The sequence below is a fragment of the Emys orbicularis genome, chromosome 11 (assembly GCF_028017835.1).
Source record: "Emys orbicularis isolate rEmyOrb1 chromosome 11, rEmyOrb1.hap1, whole genome shotgun sequence".
Classification (NCBI taxonomy): Eukaryota; Metazoa; Chordata; order Testudines; family Emydidae; genus Emys; species Emys orbicularis.
Genome location: NC_088693.1, coordinates 25763500 through 25783578, shown reverse-complemented (window position 1 = coordinate 25783578; position 20079 = coordinate 25763500). Strand labels below are relative to the sequence as shown.

Genomic DNA, 20079 nt, shown 5'->3' with positions numbered 1-20079 from the left:
ATAACCTGCATAAAATCAGGAATTCAGAAACTAGGCGCTCTATTTCTGCAGATCTCCTAAGCTCCTCAGGACTGAAGCTAGGATCCTTTGTTCCTCCTAATAATTGTAAAGCATGTCCTTCTTGTGTGGACTTCTGCAGGAGTCTAGCTTCAGCCCTGCAGAGCTGAGGTGCTCCACAGGAATGGTGCATTAGTCAGTGCAGTCCAGAGTTTTGGATCATCAGATTTTGGAAAAAAACAGTATTGCGGTATATATCATTTCGTTCTCTCTTCCTCTTTCCCCCAGGACACACACACAGACAGACATGCAGTAAAATGAAGAGGCAAATTATCTGGATATAAAACACACTAGAATAGTTAGAAGCTGCCACTGTGTTTTTATGCTACCATCATCCACTCTTCCCCTTGTAAGAAAACTGAGCCTAAATTGTCACATGTGCTGCCACAGGTTTCAGAAGCTTACTATTGTAGTATCAGAAAGATATGCATTCCATATATGTTGCAGGTTAATAACTAACAATCTAATCCTGAAATCCTGATACAGCCAAGATTCCTACTGATGTCAAGGATACTTCTGGGAGTGAAATGAGAGTCTCTTGGTAGACAAGAGGACTTCATGATTTTAATTAATTTGTAAATGAATAAGCATCTGCTTACTTTCTGTTCCTCTTCCTGGCTCGGTTGTAGGCTTCCAGACCTTCTGTTAGTGTCTTCAACTTCTCGGGCTCCACCTGAGTAAAGGTATGAACATCAAACTACATTACCCAGACTGTCAATTATTAAACTCTACTTTTACTTTACTGCTGGACATGCGGTTGTTTAGGCTATGGAGCCTAATTTTCACTGCATCCACAAAACATTTCTGTTCCCCACCAAAAGAAGAAAAGTAATATTTTTACAATTCCTCTGTATGCTCATACCAATAGCAATAAAAATGCAAAAAGTAAAACCATGGCACAGTCCTAAAATATTAGAATTAGGGACTAAAATTAGAATGTTACTTAAAAAAATATAATCCTGTTTTCTTCGTACCATAAACAATATAAACACTGTCTTTGCCAGAGGATGTTGTGAAGGCCAAGACTATAATAGGGTTAAAAAAAGAACTAGATAAAATCATGGAGAATAGGTCCATCGATGGCTATTAGCCAGGATGGGCAGGGATGGTGTCCTTAGCCTCTGTTTGCCAGAAGCTGGTAATGGGCATCAGGGGATGCATCACTTGATGATTCCCTGTTCTGTTCATTCTCTCTGGGACACCTGGCATTGGCCACTATTGGAAGACAGGATACTGGGCTAGATGGACCTTTGGTCTGACCCAGTATGGCCATTCTTATGTTTTTACTGTTGTCAAAGTCTCACAGATCCTAATTCTGACTGCACACACATTTAACTCTTATTGAAGTTAGCTGTGCTTCATAACAACCTTTTATGTACTCTGTTATTACAATATAATGTATTTTTAATATGTGCCATCAACCTTTAAAAAAAAAAAAGGTTACCTACCTTTTGTAACTGTTGTTCTGAGAGATGTGTTGCTCATATCCATTCCATTCTAGGTGTGTGCGTGCCCATGTGCACAGTTGTCAGAGATTTTTGCCTTTGCCATATCCGTAGTTTTGGCTGTGGCACCTTCTTGAGTGGCGCATTCATGCATTGGTATATTAGGCGCCGCCGGCCCTGCACCCTCTCAGTTCCTTCTTGCTGGCAATTCTGACAGAGGGGCAAGAGGGTGGGTAATGGAATGGACATGAGCAACACATCTTGAAGAACAAGTTACTAAAGGTAGGTAACTGTTTTTTCTTCTTTGAGTGCTTGCTCATGTCAATTCCATTCTAGGTTACTCAAAAGCAGCATCCATGGAGGTGGGCTCAGAGTTTATGGTCATGCAGCTTGCAATACTGCTCTACCAAAGCCAGCATCATCTTGGGCCTGCTGGGTAAGTGTGTAATGCGATGTAAATGTGTGGACAGACGACCAGGTGGCAGCCTAGCACATATCCTTGTGCTCTGGTTGAATGGGTGATTACAATAGCCGGAGGAAGCACCTTGGCCTGGTCATAGCAGCAGCGGATACAGGCAGTAATCCAAGACGAGATTCTCTGAGTCGACACTGGACGACCTTTCATCCTGTTAGCCACTGCGACTAACAACTGTGTCACCTTACGAAAAGGCTTAATCCTCTCAATGTGGAAGTCTAACGCCCTTCTGATGTCCAGAGAATTCAACCTGTGCTACTCCTCCGACTTATGAGGTTTAGGGAAGAAGACAGGTAAGACTATGTCCTGGCTCATATAAAACTGTGAAACAACCTTGGGTAGTAAGGCCAGGTGTGGTTGGAATTGGACCTTGTTCTTGTAAAACACCATGTAGGATGACTTTGAGGTAAGTGCCCTAATCTCGGAGACCCAGCGGGCAGATGTTATTGCAACCAAGAAAGCGACCTTCGAGGAGAGGTGGAGAAGGGAGCACGAAGCCAGAGACTTGAAAGGGGGGCCCCATGATCCACGACAGCACAAGATTCAGGTCCCATGGAGCAACAGGGTCCCTGATGTGAGGGTAGAGGCGCTCTAGGCCCTTGAGGAACCTGACAGTCATGTCCTGGGCAAAAACCGACCTGCCCTCGAGCAGGGGATGGAAGGCCGAAACAGCAGCCAAGTGGACCTTAAAAGATGAAAGGGACAAACCCTGGAAGTTAAGATGCTGGAGGTAATCCAGGATTAACTGCAGTGAGGCCTGCTCAGGTTGAATACCTTCATCTGAAGTCCAGCATGTAAACCGTTTCCATTTGCCCAGGTAGGTCGCTCTGGTAGAGGGTTTTCTGCTGCCCAGTAGGACCTGCTGGACACTGTCCGAACACTCCCGCTCATCTGCATTCAACCATGCAACAGTCAGGCCGTCAGGTTCGGATGCAGCAGTCTGCCATGGTTCTGAGACAACAGGTCCGGCAAGAGCAGTAGCTGTAACAGGGCGGCCATTGCGAGGTCCAGCAGCATGCCGAACCAGTGCTGGTGCTGCCAAGCCGGCGCTATGAGGATTACCTTTCTCTGTCCTGCTTGATCTTCACAAGGATTCCGTAGATTAATTGCACTGGAGGGCAGGCATACATAAGGGGTCCCGACGACAGGAGTAGAAAAGTGTCCAACAGGGAGTCTCTGTCAATCCCTCGAATCAAACAGAAAGCGTGGCACTTCCTGTTCTGCCTGGATGCAAACAAGTCCACCCAGGGAGTCTCCCCCCCCCCCCCCCCTCGGAAGATTAGGCTGACCATCTCTGGATGGTGACCACTCATGGCGAGATGAGAAAGTCCTGTGATGCGATCTGCCAAAGTGTTCTTGGTCCTGGGGAGGTGTGCGGCCACAACACACAGAAGTTCCAGAGCCTGAGAGCTGCTTGGCCAAGGGCAGAGGATCGGGCACTGCCTTACTTGTTGATATAGAACACTGCGGCGGTATTGTCCATCCAGACTTGAACCACCCTGCCTTTTATATGAGGCAGGAAAGCTTGACAGGCCAACCAGACCGCTCTGAGCTCTCTGAAGTTTATGTGTAAGGAGCAATTGTGACCCGACCAACGTCTTTGCATGCCAAGAACACTTAGAAGTGCTCTCCACCCCAGATCCGAAGCATCGGAGACCAGGGTAACCGATGGGGATGGGGCTGCGAAGGGGACTCCCTCCAGCAGTGATGCGGGGTCCAGCATATGCTTTTAGTATGTGTGACCATGCTTTTTAGTCACACACACACACACACACACACACACACAGTCCCGCCAGTCGATGTTTATAGTTACCAGTCCGGAGTCTGGATTAATTTAGTGGCCAGCCAGATTGGTTGCAAAGGGGAGCCGGGCTCCGTCGGTCACAATCCAATGCTCCTGGAGTAGTGGCAAGGCAAACCCAAATCCCTATGGCAAAGCACCTTGTTTTTATAGTTTTTGTTGTTGTTGAAATTTATGGATTTTGCTATGTCAGTTTATGACCTGTTACCCCTTAATTGGTGTTATTTTTTGATGTTAACATTCCAAAACACCTTTGAGAGGGTCATTCTGTCCCAGATTTGATTTAATTAATTATCTTTAGGGGTGCCAGCCTCTACCTCAGGGTCGTCAATCTGCCCTTCCTCAATCATGGATGCGCATTGATGGTTTTTTGGAGTTAATAAGTTTTGATAAGTGTTTTGCTTTTTTTTTGTGTGGACCATTTGGTTAATAATGGCCTTTACACCTTATTTTTTTTAAATGCATGCATTTTTTATTCACACAAACAGTCTTTTACAAAAATCTTTGTATTTTTAAACAGCAATATTTTATATCACACAAAATAACATTGTAAATTAAACCTTGCTAAATGTTATAACCAAAACAATTCACATTAAGGCCCAGGCCTTCAACGTTCCTTTAATTTACTTAACATAAATACAATACAAAATTCTGTCTCTTACTAACTAAACCTTAAAACAAAAAACTAAAAAAGCACAATTTGTAATGCCTATAAAAAACAAAATCCCATAGTCCCAAAGGGTCATTTCTTTCTGCTATTTAAAAAAAATGGCTAACAAAATAAAACCAAATCATACATTAATTCTCATAGTACAATTATAAAATCCTGCTCCTACACTTCAACTTTCTGAAATGTTCGTTGAGGCAACGCAGGTCCAGGATGGGTCTTAGGTCCCGTTTTGCTTTCGGGATTAGGAAATATCGGGAGTAGAATCCATTTCCCCTCCTATCCCGAGGGACCTCCTCTACCGCCCGCAGCCTTAGGTTTTCCACCTCCTGAGCAACGAGTTGCTCGTGAGAAGGGTCTCTGAAGAGGGATGTGGGAGGGAGGGGCAGTTGAGAACTGTAGGTTGTAGCCCAAGGATACTGTGTTGAGCACCCAACGGTCCGATGTTACTCGCAACCATGCCAACTGGAAGGGGTGCCGGCAGTTGAGGAAAGAATAGGAGGGTGGATCCAGGTACTTGATTGGGGCGCCATCCTTAGGCACACCTTCAAAACGCCTGCCTCTGGCCCCCGTGATGTTTCAAAGGGCCAGGTTGAGTCGGCGAGGGAGAGGACGAAGGGCGTAATCGCTTAAATCCTTTGTCTTTGTCCTTTCTCCTGTAGGCACCCTGCCAGGAAGACCCCCAAGACCTAGGAGGAGAAGGCGGAGGAGGCCAGAACTGCTTTCGGGCCTGCTGCGAAGTATGGAGGCCCAGCAATTGCAGGGTGGTCCGGGAGTCTTTAAGGCCATGCTGCCTTGCATCCATGAGCTCAGAGAAGAGCCTCACAAACTCAAACGAGGTCCTGGATCGTGGCCTGCATCTCTTGGGATAACCCTGAAGATTGTAGCCAAGAGCTGTGCCTCATGGCCACCCGTGAGGCAACCACTCTGGCGACCGAGTCTCTAGGATCCCAGGCCACCTGGAAGGCACCCTTTGCCACCGCTCTGCCCTCCTCCAGGATCATGGTGAACTAGTGAGCCAGGTTCTGTGGAAGGGCCTCCCTGAACTTGCCCGGGGAGACCCATAAATTAAAATTGTACCTGCCCAACAAGGCTTGGTGGTTGGACACCTGAAATTGTAGACTGGACGTAGAATAATTCTTTCTGCCAAAGAGGTCTAGTTGTTTGGCGTCTTTATTTTTCAGTGTGCCACTCACCTGTCCCTCTCATTAACTGCGGACACAACCAGTGACCCTGCTGGTGGGTGTGTGTAGAGATATATTCGAACCCCTTTATGGGGACGTAATACTTCTTTTCCGCCCTTTTGGATGTGGGTGGAATTGAAGCTGGGGTCTGTCAGAGCATTTTAGCAATCTTTAGGACCCCTGGGTGGACAGGCAGTGTGATGCGGGCTGGGATGGAGGACGGTATGACGTCAAACAGGTCATCTGATTGCTCTGCCAACTCCTCAGTTTCGAGGTTTAAGTTGGCAGCCACCTTTTTAAGAAGAGCCTGGTGCTCCTTAAAGTTGTCAGGGGGACTGCCAGCCTGGGAGGTCCACGCCACCACTTTGTCCGTTGACGAAGACGATGAGGGCATCGCAGGGGGATGGGCGGGTTCTTTTTTGGGGATAGCTCCTTGGGCATTGGCGCCTGTTGTGCTGCCCCCGCGATGGATTCCGCACCATGTTCTGAACCTGGTGCCAGCAGTGCTGGGGGTTTGTCCGAGGCGGCCAGGGAAGAGTGGTGGGAATATGGAACCGGCATCATTGGTACTCCCTAAGGGTTCCAACACGGCCATTGAGCAGGCCACTGGCCCTGCTGCCACGCCGCCGCCATGCTGGTCTTGCAGGCTGATGTGGATTCGTACTCTTTTGATGATGGGCTGAACCCTGGCTCCAATTTGGACCAGCCCCACTCTGGTGACCATGGTGGGGCTGTGGAGACCTGCGTCTGCCAAGTAACCCTCGTCAGAGATCCATATCTAGAGGGAGAGGATTGCCACCTGTCCCTCATCCGGTACCGGGGCAGTGGAGATCGGTGCCATGATGGTGGATGGGAACGGATGCCTAGGAGACTGCCTAAGCGATAGAGATCTGCACCAAGGAGATCGTAGGTGGGAGGCTGGCTGGTGCTGGGAATGCGGGGACCAGTACCTTGATTCTGGCGTTCTGTGCCTTGGGAAGGAGACCGCAGTGCTGGGGACCAGGGCCTTCTAGCCGGCAACCAAGGTTGCAGGACTGGGGTCCTAGGCCATGGGGACGGGGACAAACACCTGTGATCCGGGCACTGATGGTGCTCCCCTGCCCTTTGGGGAGGTCCCATGGCTGGCTTGCCCTTGGATTGCAGGGCCATAGCCACGTTCAGCGCCTGGCAAGGCATCTGCAGTGCCAACAGGCCCACCCGGCCTTTGGCCGCCTGGGCTGTCTTGGGCAATGAAGCTCCCTGACAGAGCTGGGATTCCCTACGGCTCCTGGGATTTGGAGGTGGATCCCTGGCTGGACTAGGGGGTCCGACCATAGCGGTACTCCCCTCTAGCTCCAGGATGGTCACGTGACCTGAACTAGGTCCTTTGCCCAGAGCTCCCTTCCCCTCCGTGGATGGTGCTGGGAAACCCTTCTTCTGCCGCTTCTTGGGCACTGGTGGGGGGAATGGTGCTGGAAGGATCGCGGTGCTGGTGGGGTGCTCCGCACTGATGCTGAAGTGCTGGGAGCAGAGTCCAGAGAGGAGGGCTCCGACGCCGGGCGAAGCATGGCCTCTATCAGGAGGCTTTCAGGCAGATGTCCCTCTCCTTCCTGGTTCTGGGACAAAAGTTTTTGCAAATCCTGCACTTGTCCTTTACATGGGATTCCCCCAAGCACTTCAAATAGCTGCTGTGAGGGTCACTGATAGGCACTGGCCTGTTGCATGACGAACCCGGCTTGAAGCCCGGGGAACGAGGCATGCCCCGCTCCAGGATGAAGTCTCAGCCGTGACTAACTACTAAACCAACAATTAACACTTACTTAAATTGATTAAGTACCTAAGAACTATATACAAAGGGAATAACAATGGGCACTTAACGCTCTTGCAATGCAAGACAAGGTGCTCCAACCAACCGTCATGGGCAGTAAGAAGGACCTGAGAAGGCATAGGGCGGGCAGCCTAATATACTGATGTATGAGTGCGGCACTCAAGAGGGTGCTGCAGTCGAGCCTACAGATACCGCTAAGGCAAAAATCTCTGACGACTGTGCACGTGGGCGCGCGCATACCTAGAATGGAATCGACATGAGCAAGCACTCGAAGAAGAATTTTATATTACTTCATAATCTAATATATTTAAACTTAAATTTGAGTCCCTAAGGCCCAATTTCAGAAAAGTAGTTAAGCACATGTTCAAGTCTACCCCTATTTAACAAATCACTTAAACATGTGCTTAATTTTAAGGATGTGCTTAAGTCCCTTTAAAGTCAATGGAACTTAAGGGCTTTGCTGAATCAGGTGCTAAAAGAATAATAATGAAAAAAAATATCTGCACTACTGCATATACAACTCTCATTAAAATCAATTGAAATTATGTACTCATACCCACTACTGAATTTAAGCCACTGGATATAAAAATCGGTACCACTTCACAGGTACTAACAATTATTGAAATAAAATAATACTAATACGAATACTACCACTACTACTAATTTTCTAGAGCTGCACATTTTCAAATTATATTAAAACATTAACCATTTAAACTTCACTTTTGATTAGCAAAATAGCTTTGAGCTCAGTTTAAATTACAAAAGCACATTTAAAACATGATTTTAAAAAATCTAACATTCATTTTCTTATCTTTATTAATAGTTTTATGTTTGTATTTCTTAATTTTTATTGGTGCCTCACTTAACAAGAGCTTTTTGTAAAGTTTGTTGAATTAATGATAAATATAAAGATTTTATGAATGCATACAGCATAATAAATCATTAAACAGAAATTAAGCACTGATATGAATGACATGAAAGATCTTGAATAAATTTGTTCTGAAAATTCAAAATTTCCCTCCTAAAACAACTTAACTGAATCACTAAAATTATTTAAATGCACTATGAAGCTGATTTTCCGGAGTGCTAAGTTGAAGTTAATGGACGCTGTAAGGTTCTCACCACCATAAAGCCAAATGTGATATATTTTTAATCCAAGTATAACATTTCTTAAGCGTAGATATCTAAAAATGAAATCTGGGGATATAGCAGATCCAGAACTTGACAAAATAAGAGCCATTATGGTGAGGTCTGCACATGGGGATCTCATTTCCATGAAGCAAGACTAAATTGTACAATAGGCTAGACTTTGGACACTTCCAAATAATTAAACAAAAAACCCCTCAGGTTGCTTTTTCTTTTACTATAAGACTAATGTTCCATCAGGAAATTGCTCAAGAGAATTTCTTTCACAATCTAACTTTATAATAGTATAAATTTCTATATAAACACATATAAATTACTTAATTTTAGTTTGAAACATCAAAGAACTACCTCTCTGGAGCTGTGAGCAAAAATATTTCTAAGGATGCGCTAATGCAAAAGGCATAAAACACTTACTAGTGAAAAAACAGCTCCAGCAACGCCAAAGGGGTTAACATTTAAGTACTATATTTATAATGCTTAAAATGTTTAATAATGCTAATGGAAATAATGTTACTAAATATGAAGTTAACTGGAGATCAAATTAACCATTTCAATCTTAATTTTATAAGACATTTGAAGAATTGCTATCTAAAAAAATCTGGCATTTTTCAGATTTAACAGAGTTACCGGGTAAAACTGTATTTTGTCTGAGCCTTCATCTCCTAAAACTTTACTAAATTATAGAGGAAAGAATGGACGCTGAGAGATATAGTATCTGTACCGAGGATATACGAAATAGTTTGGTATACACAACCTTCTGAGGACTGTATACCTTATGTCTCCCAGTATAAATGTAAACTACTTTAATGGTAAGCTATTTTTATTATTAAGCACTATTATTCAGTTTAGTGATTTAACTGAACATGTATTGAATAGTAATAGATCTTGTACTAAACAGTTAATTGGAATAAACTCCTTAGTGAGGGAGTTTCTTCCTGGTAAATATTAAAATGTGAAATCTATTAGCGTTTACTTTTCGGAAGAACAGTTAATATCAACATATGGTTAACATAACTGGTATTAAAGAAAAAGTTATGTTTAGTGAGGAAAGAAAGTTATTAGTGTCAGACACCTTTACCTTGAAATAACCATTTACATTAGTAAACAATATGTACAAACTTTTCAGAAGTACGGAGAAATCACATCTAGTGACTTCAGTTGGAGCTGGGAGAGCTCAGCCCCTCTAAAAATCAAGCATTGTACACATATCTGTGGGAAAATATTTATGACAGCATAACAGTTTTGTACAAAGTTTTTACGATGATCAGTAAACTGAATTTCCTAGAAAGTTCCAATAAATAGCATTTAAAAACCTCTGCTCTTTGAGACTGCAAACATTTCACTGTCAAATACTTATTAGCAAAGAACTTGAAAGTAATCTGAAAGAGAATAAGTTACGGTAGTATTTAAGCAATAAGGCATTTAAGACAGGTTGATTGTTATCCTGGTATGTTGGCATAGACTATTACACAGTAATTCAAATTTTGAAACACTTTGTTGGATTCTATTTTTTTATGCCAGATGACATTAAATCTGGCCCACTCCAATTAACTATTTGGTTGATTACATCCTGCCTTAGTCAAACTCAGGTCAGAAACACGAATCTAGAGCCTAGAGAGACAAGGTGGGTGAGGTAATGTCTTTTATTGGACCAACTTCTGTTAGTGAGAGAGATAAGCTTTTGAGCTTGTCTAGAGCCTAAGCAGCTAAGAGTCCTAACACAGTAAACCATCTTCATCCTGTAGTAACGTCAATATCTGAAATTCAATTCTGGATTTCTTCAAATCACTACCATAGGGCTAGCTATTGTTTACACCCTGTCTTTTAGGTGGAAAGTGGGTGATTTTCTACATTCATACAGGTTTTAGATCCCATGAGCTGTTTTGTTTTTACCATCCTGTTCTGAAAATCATCCTTCCTGTTTAGGTCTGGAAGGACTCACTTTGACATTCTTCATCACTGCCCTTTAACTATTTAGTGAAAACCACACCCTCCTGTCACTGGCTGTGCATGCAGCTTACACCATGCTCCTGGCCTTATTGGGTTTGAGAGAAAAAGTCAGAATTGAGAATCAAACTCTGCCCTGCACCAGTGCAGGAACTGTATGAGCAGTGGCTCACTGGGATGGTACTGTAATTCTTTTTTTAAAAGACCAAATTCAATATTCCATGCCCACCCCGCCTCCCCAAGCTCTAGAAGGATCCTTCCACTATGCAAATCATCATATGATAGAATAATGGTGTGTGAGCCTGGCCAGCACAATAGTTCTTTCCAGAACAATGAATTTCCTGTGTATGAGAATTACCTATTCTGGCAGTTGTGTCAGTAACCTCGTATTGCAAAGCAGCTTCTTGCTGCCTTAGTGATAAGATGTTACCCATCAGGCATAAAGAAAAGTTCTAAATTGTATATTCAAGCCTATTTAGACCATCAGTGCAACATGAGACAGCCAGCAGCATGATCTTTTCAGGTGGATTTCTCAGCAAAGTTTTTTCTCTTTTCTCACTTTCATCCTTATTCTGCTGACATCTTCTTTTACTTTCCACTTCCCTTGTTTTTCTCAGACACTAGTAACCTAATCTACATGATCATTCCTTATTTCCTCTATCTAGATGGTTTTGCTGCTCCCACTGCACTTTCTTCAGTTTGCTCCTTAATTTTCCAATTGCCCAAAACAAAACAGAAAACTTTGGTTAACATTCCTTCTTTCCTGATAGAGGAACACCATCCAAAAGCTTCCAGTTGCTATTTGAATAGAAACAGATGAAAAAAATGCCACTCCATATGTATCCCCTTAAAAGTAGTAAAATGCTGTTATAAATGGAAGTCAAGTCAAACAGGCATTTTCTACGTAATATACAACAGAACTCTTTGCAACATAGCAAAACTATTGCCATAGCGTGAAAAAATTAACATACCATAGGTACAAATGCGTATAAAGATAATTTAAAAGTTCCTCATACAATAAATTTTCAAAACTACTAATAGGGAACCATATTAAGAGTTCCATAATTCCAGGATTTCTCGGTACACATCATTCCTGAAGATCTTTTGCACTGCAAAATGAGTTGACTTTGCTGGCTTCACACTAAACTGCCAAAACATTCAAAATATGTGGCTGTGCAGCAGCTTATAGAAGTGGTTGGTCAAATGCACAAAAGAACGAGAAATGCAATTATGAACATCAGAGTTCTTCTCTATTTTCACCCAGAAATGGGAATATGTAAGTCATTTTTCTATTTAAGTCTTCTCTTCTGTCTTTCACATTCCTCTACTCTCCAGTATTCAATCTCAATCCCTATCCTATCCTTGTAACTGCCATTTACACCATCTTTCCAACTGGGGAGGCTAAATACATAACATCCTTCTGAAAGTTGGAGGGCCTTCTGATCCAAAGCTTCGTCAGTCAGCCATAGTGCTTGTTGACAAACAGTGGGACAGACTCTCTCTTACCAGGGATATGAGCTGCCTTGACAACCAGGGCTGGCTCCAGGGTTTTTGCCGCCCCAAGCGGCGGAAAAAAAAGCAAAAAAAAAAAAAAGCCACGATCGCGATCGGCTCCACTGCACCGCTTTCTTCTTTGGCGGCAATTCGGCGGCAGGTCCTTCCCTCTGAGAGGGACCGTAGGACCCGCCGCCGAATTGCCGCCGAAGAGCCCAACGTGCCGCCCCAAGCACCTGCTTGCTGGGCTGGTGCCTGGAACCGGCCCTGTTGACAACGTTCTGGGAGCAGCAAAATTTTGAACTACATAGAAACAGTTTAGAAGGTATTCAGCAACATATGCAATTTTCATTAATTTTGTTTGGGCTTCTGCATACATTACATTTCAAATCAATTAATATAATAATGTGCAATAAAGTTAAAAAAAAAAACCTAAGAAAAACAAAATGGAAGTACCGAGGCCTGCATAAAAACAAATATACTTTTGGTAGAAATTAACTTTTGATATTGTTCAGCTAATTGATGCAGTACTCTTAAGGAATGCAACTGATGATATATAGATGTTCTCTGTTGTTTATAAAGGGTACAAAGAGCAACTTCTTAAAAATTTACTGAAACAATCTTACAAAAAGGAACACATAATTACTGTTGTGAAGTTATCAAATAAATAAATATTGGACATCGATGTATTTTGAATAATGTGTTCTTTAGTACTATAACGTTCATAAAGGTACTGAGTGGCACCACAGCAGAACTCGGATGGAGAGTACCATACTCTCCTCTCCCTCATTTCACACTTATTTTTTCCTTTTCTTTTGAAGTATGTGGTCAACAATATTTGAAAAATTAGGCTTACATTTTCAAAATGGGCTAGTGATTTTGGGATCTAACTTTGTAGCTGAGTAAGTTCTTATTTATTGAATTATAATTGTTAAAACAAGTTCATTTATTTGAAGTATATAATCTTGTTCTGAAGATCAGTGTGCATCTCTTCAAAACCTATGTGGGGAGCAGAGAACAATGAACAAGCCATCTGAAGAATGAGAAGCTTTGGCTAAAACCATGCTAGCCAAACCATCCCAGACAATTTATAACAGTTTCATAACACGACTATAACAGTTTGAGGGGGAAAATCCATGTACAATCTGGTTAGAAAAATCCTACTAGCAGTAGGATCAACTGTGCTTAACTATGATAGTTTCTATCATAGTTTCAACTGAAGTAAATTAGATGGGGGCATGAAAATAGATAATAGTTTTTGGATTAATTTCTTAATGTCAGAAATTAAAAAAACTCTTTACCTAGATTTTGATTTGTTAATTTAAAGATACTAGCAGTATTATTTCCTGAATGAATGTTTAGTAAAATATTTTTTATTATATAATGAATGTGTGTGAGAGACAGTGAGGAGGCCTAACAGATGGGTCAATACTCTGACTCAATTAGTTTCCCTGGCGATGGTTGATTGCGGGAATAAGGAGGAATTAGCTAGGTTGGTGGGTGAGTTAAGGAACTAACTAGCCCATCAGCACAATAGCTTGATAAAAGAAATGAAGGGTCAGAGAAGGGAGGACAAGGCTAGATGAGCCCAGACTGAAGGAGTTCCCAAGGAAGGAAGATCCCTTTTCCTCCAAGGGCCCTGATGAACAGGGGCTGAAGGCAACAGGGTCATAGGTAATAGAATTACTGTACTGCATGTACAAGTGCTGGTGGAGAGGACTTGAATAAATTACACAGAGTGGACACTAAAAGAAGGGAGTCTGAGTGGTTTCTGCAGTGGCTCAGGATGGGGAGGGGCATACAGTATGAAATAGTTTTGTATTTATGAGGACTGCAGAAAAACAAAAAGTTTTGCAAACAGTAGAAAATAAGGATTGAAATAGTTTCCTTAATAAAACAGAATACACGGTTAAGTCATTGGTAACGATAAGAATTCCCTGCCAACAGCACACCTTGTGCTAGGGGACATTAAACTAATGCACAAAGGAGCAAACTAAAACCACTATCACTAGAAAAGGATCTTTCATGTTCTACTGTCCAGGCCAAATTTTTTTAATAGTTTTTCTGCTGCATACCAGAAGTATCAGTTGGGCAAGTCAGAGATAGGGTGAAAACTGCTTTAACTTATTTCAAATTCCTTATTTTGGTTAGATCAGCTTTACATTTTGCAATTTCTGCCATTTCTAGATACCCAACTCATGCCTTGCACATCAAGTCAGTAACCTTAGGCACAGCCAGAAGTTCAGAAGGCTCTAAATCATAAGTTAAACAATAGTGCATTAAAGCAAAATATTTTTTGTATAATAAAAGTCTTATGTGAACAAATGACTTAGCAGGACATAATTCAGGCCAGAATACAGCCTAATATGTTTCCTTATGGGATTTGTATAAGTTTCCATTGTGCAACTACAACAATATTTTTAGTGAAATAAATAGTTTCATAAGCTATCCTCATGAACCAGGGATCAAAAGCCCAATTAAAATACCAAATTCATACCATTAAAATAAGAACAGAACCCAAAAATAAATATTAGACCAAGATAATTCTTTGACTATATATACATATATATATACACAAAATATATATGCGTGTGTATATATACCTTCCCCTCCTCAGTGTTTTGTTGACATGAATTGTGAACTTCTTCTTCTCTTATTAATTTTCCAGGCCATGAAGTCAGTCCTTTTATTTGGCCCCAGACCAAGTCGCCAACATTAAACGTCCTCGGCCTGTAATGTATCAACTCATTTGAAGAAGGGGAATCTGGATTCCTTAGGTCATCTTCACTGCTGATGCTTTTAGCATCTGAAGGGCTAGGCACGCACCCATTAATGCTTTTGGCATTAAAGTCTCCATTATAATGGATATAGTCTTTAACTAGAGAACTTTCCAAACTATTTGAGGAACTTGGAGATTGCTCCTCCATGACTAGGTCTTGTTTAGAAGTGTTCAGCAACTCTCCAAACCCTCTACTTTGTTGAAGCCTATTTCCATTTATGTGTGCACATGTTTCCACAGTGTTCTCCAGTCTCTCTTTAAAACTCATCATAGTTCTTTTGTAATTGTTAAACCTGAAATTCTCCTCCAACATTTTATCACTTTGACAGTTTCTCTGTGGTAACAGTATCTGATGCTGCTCACCCTGTAACAATGGCAGTGTGGAGATGTGATTGGGCCTTTCATGGCAAGGACTGCTGTGGACATGGGTTGAATGGTCTAAAAACTCCTCACACTTCCACCTATTTATCTCTCCTCCAGGGTTTTGCTCCTCTTCCCACTGTTTTCTGGGTGTGTTGCAACCTGCTGACTTGTAATATTCAAATCCATCCCCTTCACTTGAATTTTTACTGTGTTCTGAATTCTTCAGTATTCGTGTCCCTCTAGTGTTTCTTATCCTACCATCGTGATCAGAAACACCAATGTTTCTTCCATGGATTACTGCACTGACAGCACTAGAAAGATTTAATGGGTCACCAATTGAGGCTGTGAAGGCACTCATGGCACTCAGAGCTGGAATGGGACTCATTTGTGTTGTACTGCTAACTGCAGTGGTGATTACTACTTGCATTCCTTTGCTTGCAGCATCTACGACTGCTTTGTAGATAGCATCGACTGAAGAATCACCCTGAGCAGCTACACTGAGGCCATCCTTTGCCTGTTGTCTTAGAGTTGGTTCAGTCCTTTGCTGCAAATCACAAGCTGTATCTTGAAAAGGAGGAAGGGTAGTGTTGGAACTCTCAGGAACTGATGTTATACCCATTTGAGTGATCATTCTTTTGTTTAAAAGAGCAGCATCTTCCTGCATTCTCACCTTAAAAATAGGAAGGAAAAATTATAGAAATTTATGTTTTCATTGAATGCTATATTTCAGAAGACACATTCATTTAATTCAGTAACTGTGATGGTTACACATCAATGACACATTTTGTCATCGTTGTACATAAGCAGAGAGCTACTTAAATCGTGGAGAAATCACGTTTTTTCCTCTGATTGGCATAATCAGAAAATTTCGCAGATGTGTTCATACAGTATATTCAATGCCACCTTCCCTACAGCTGCTGCTGGCAGTGGCACTGCCTTCAGAGCTGAGTCCCTAGCCAGCAGCCTCTGCTCTCCTGCCGCCCAGCTCTGAAGGCAACACAGAAGCAAGGGTGGCAATATCGCAACCCCCCCAATAGCCAAATGTCATGGTGTGAGACATGTTTTTCATGGCCATGAATTTGGTAGGGCCCTATACATAAGTGACAAAGATTGTCACTCAATGAAGAGAATCAGAAAATGAAAAGGCAACTCAAAACATAAAATAATATGCATATGAACACAACACTAGCTTTCACACTTTGTTCAAAAAGGCAAAGCTTTGTAATAACAGGTGGTATTTGAGGTGATAAAACTTTCAAATCTCTCCTTTTGTAGCCACATTTCCACCCACCTTTCTGAGTGCTCTCCTTTTCTGAATGAAGTCATTCTTACATTCAAAGTCCTAAACAACTTAATCCATGCTCATATCACTGTACCCAAATCTATTTCCTCCTATTCCTCCCTCAGTCTCTACTTTCCTCCCCAGTTTCACTCTTAAGTGCTCTTTTTGTCTCTACCCACACCCTGCTTTGTATTATTGTGGATGCAACCCACAGGCTTGAAATTGCCTCCTATTTGTCATGTGCAAGTGACCTTACTTTTCCCTTCTTATACACTTCTTTTGGGAAGTCTTCCTACTTTTATCCCACATCAACCATGTTGCCAACCCTTTGCACTGTAGCTATTATTTCATGCACTGTCTATTATAACTAAATTACAAACATAATATGCAAGGTTCCTCAAAATGTATTTGTCATGTACATGTCATGAGAGTGAAGTAAAGATAATAAGCAATATTAATACTTGTGAAAGTCTGAATAGAAAAGATGCTTTAACTAGTGAAGCCAAATATTTGTAACTACTGCTTTAAATACTTACCATTACTAAACACTTACATAATTCAGGACACAAAGAGAAAATATAAGATACAGCTAATGTAACTCACATAATTAAAAAATGTGAAGGGGTTAATAGGCAGTTAGATTACTGTGATTTTGCAAACACAGGGAAATTTCTAGTTGTCTAGACTGACAAAATGATATGTTGTCTTTTTTCTTCTTAAAGAATAAAAGCTTTTCTGGCACTATCACCTGCATTTCTGCTGCCTTCATGTTCTCAGTTCTGCAGCACTATAATAATGTTAAGTACACACTGTAACTATTTTTGTTCTCTATCTCAGTTGATACTTTCACTGTCATTCTGTTACTTTAACATCTGAATTTACATTATCAATAGAATTGTCTGTTTGGATGGAAATGTGAAAGGGAGATATCATTTTTTTCAAAATTTTTATTATATGTCTGTCCTAATCACTATAGGCCTGATCCAACATCCCCTAAATCAATGGTAGTACTTCCATTTACTTTAATGGGCACTATTAGAAAAAGTCAGTTACTCACAATCACCTCCTATTTCCTATTAGAATCATAGAATATCAGGATTGGAAGGGACCTCAGGAGGTCATCTAGTCCAACCCCCTGCTCAAAGCAGGACCAATCAGTTATTAGCTCTCCTTCTCCACTAAGTAGGGAACCTACATTTTCGTAGTCTTTCTCTTGCTCTTAATGTACTTATAAAGTCTCTTCTTATTGCCTTTTATGTCCCTTGCAACATGTAACTCAATTTGTGCCTTAGCCTCTCTCCTTTTGTTCCTACATGCTTGTGCTATTCTTTTGTAATATATCTACATTACTTATTCATTATTACATCTAAATAATTAGTGAGGATCGGACTCTTGTTTTCTACTACATCGTACGTTCCTTATTCAGGATCAGGTTAGTAGAACCTGGCTAAAGATTATGGCTTGCTGGCTGGGAAGGTGTCCTCCTCTGAGTTTGCTAAGAAGAGTAAGCACATTTTTCAATACCCATGCTCTTTTCGGTGCTTCTCTTACTGACAACTACTGTATGTTAACTTTTTACCATTCAGTCTCTACAATTTATTCTCAACCAGGAGTTTATGATCACACTTTAAAAGCAAATTAACAACTCCTGAAAGTTAATAACAGCTGTCAATAGATGCATATTATAAGTAGTTCCAATAAAATAAAAATGACACTAAACTTATAAGTAAAAGATATATAATTTCAGTAGCATGTGTTTCTGATTTGCAAATACAAAATCCATACTAAAAAAGGGCAACCAACTGCAATAAAACAAATTGTTTTAAACATTCAATGAAAAAGCAGAATATAGATACCAATTCTACTATTAGAAATTTTTAAATTCACTCAATATTGATTTCAGTATGCTTTCTACCTGAAAATTTTGAAACAGACAAGCCATGGGGTTTGAGTTGTTAGCTGGTCCAGGAATTGTCGGTTGCCCTTGAAACCCCTGGAGATTCTGGTACCCCTGGAGAAGCTGATGTTGCTGCTGATTTGAAGGAAACATCTGATTGTTGTTTAACAGTGACTGGAGATGAGTCAGTTGATGGTTATTCAAAGTAGTGTTTATTGACGATATGTCACCTGCAATTCCAAACATATGGAAAAGTAAGTCAGCATAGTTTTCAAGAGTCCGTGAGAGTTTCCTTGAGTCATATTTTAACTGAATGGTAAACAAATACTGACACTCTCTGTACAACAAAACTTTTCCCATGACATCTTCTGTACCACGATCTCAAGGAACATGTCTCCTACTATTTATTCCTTCATTTCTTCAGCATTCTTTCTTTCAGGTTACATCTATATGTGGACTCTTTCTAAAGGATTCTGGCATGACTGACTTTCATTATGGAATAGCACACAGCCAGGTACAGTAGAATGAGCATCAGTGGTATTCATTTTCTTGGAAATCCATTCTTAGCTTCCAAAGAGCGACTGCTTCAGACCATACCAACATCCTCCCCTCCCCCAACCTTTTGATAACTATGGCACTGCTGTTTGACTTGACTACACAATGATCCAAGGCCTCTTGAACACAAAAATACACTAGCTAACTCTACTAGTCCTCTCCTTTCTAGATACAGGAGAAAAATCTCATAAGGAAAAACGAGCTATAATTAAAAAAAAATCTGCATTTTGTATCATAAGAAAAATCTCCTATGTAAATTAAAATGTAAAAGAACAATATCACAAACAATAGGAAAATAAATACTTTGCGGCCCCTGATCCTATGAAATTATCAAATAAAAGAAGCCTGAAAGAGGATTTTGCTCTTGAGTTAACACAAACTAATGTTTTTCCTAAATTTTATGCTTGTGGAATCAGCTGATGAAAATCAACAGACATTTTATTTTAGAAAAAAATTAATCCTAATTCAATAACAATCCTAATGCTAAATTAAATGATATTATAAAAGTAGGGCTGAGTTCACAGTAACAATGTTGTAGCTTGACATAAGTAACAGAGTTGCAATGCTTTCCAGCTCTTTGACGCAATATTTTGGTCATCCTACTGGTATAGTTATTTGCTTATTGAGTCCAAACAGCACAGAACACAAAAAATATCACATGTTCTGAGTAAATTCATCAAGAGACTAGAGATTTAGGAGAACAGTTTAGGCTTAAGAGTTCATCAGTTATGTAAGGACTTGTCAGGTGTGATACCCTCAGTTTCTAAACTACAATGAAGAAATGAAAAACAAAGAAATATGAAAATAGAAATGTACAATCAAGGGCTAGAAGGGGCAACCTACTTTACTGAACTTGTGCAAGGCTTTACTTGGAGTGCTTTATGTACATATAGGACATGTGCTATGGTTTTGGCGTATTTTTGATTTAAATGGAAAAAATGCACTTGGCCATTTTTAATGGACTGCACAGCTACTCGTACTAACCCTGTGATGCCACATATATTTGAAATAAAACACCGCATCCCAAAGATGCACCTGTGCTTTTATTACATGAAAAATAAAAGGAGTTAAATTTGCCTGACTGTATTTAAGTGTATGTAGTAGGTTTGGTGGCATCAGAATGAGGGAATGGAAAATAAAATTATATCCAAAAACAGTATTAAATATTGCTGAATTTTTA

The 20079-nt window shown here is 41.0% G+C and overlaps 1 protein-coding gene across 2 annotated transcripts in view; it reads right to left on the bottom strand.

Moving 5' to 3' along the window:
- Positions 1–20079, bottom strand: part of MBD5 (methyl-CpG binding domain protein 5) — a 78121-nt gene that overhangs the window by 21908 nt on the left and 36134 nt on the right. For both annotated transcript variants that reach the window (XM_065413627.1, XM_065413629.1), the window contains exons 6-8: positions 18363–18574; positions 14627–15835; positions 657–730 (exon numbers count right to left, since the gene is read on the bottom strand). In XM_065413627.1, the coding sequence (XP_065269699.1) occupies positions 657–730; positions 14627–15835; positions 18363–18574 (1495 nt within the window). The remainder of the gene's footprint in view (positions 1–656; positions 731–14626; positions 15836–18362; positions 18575–20079) is intronic.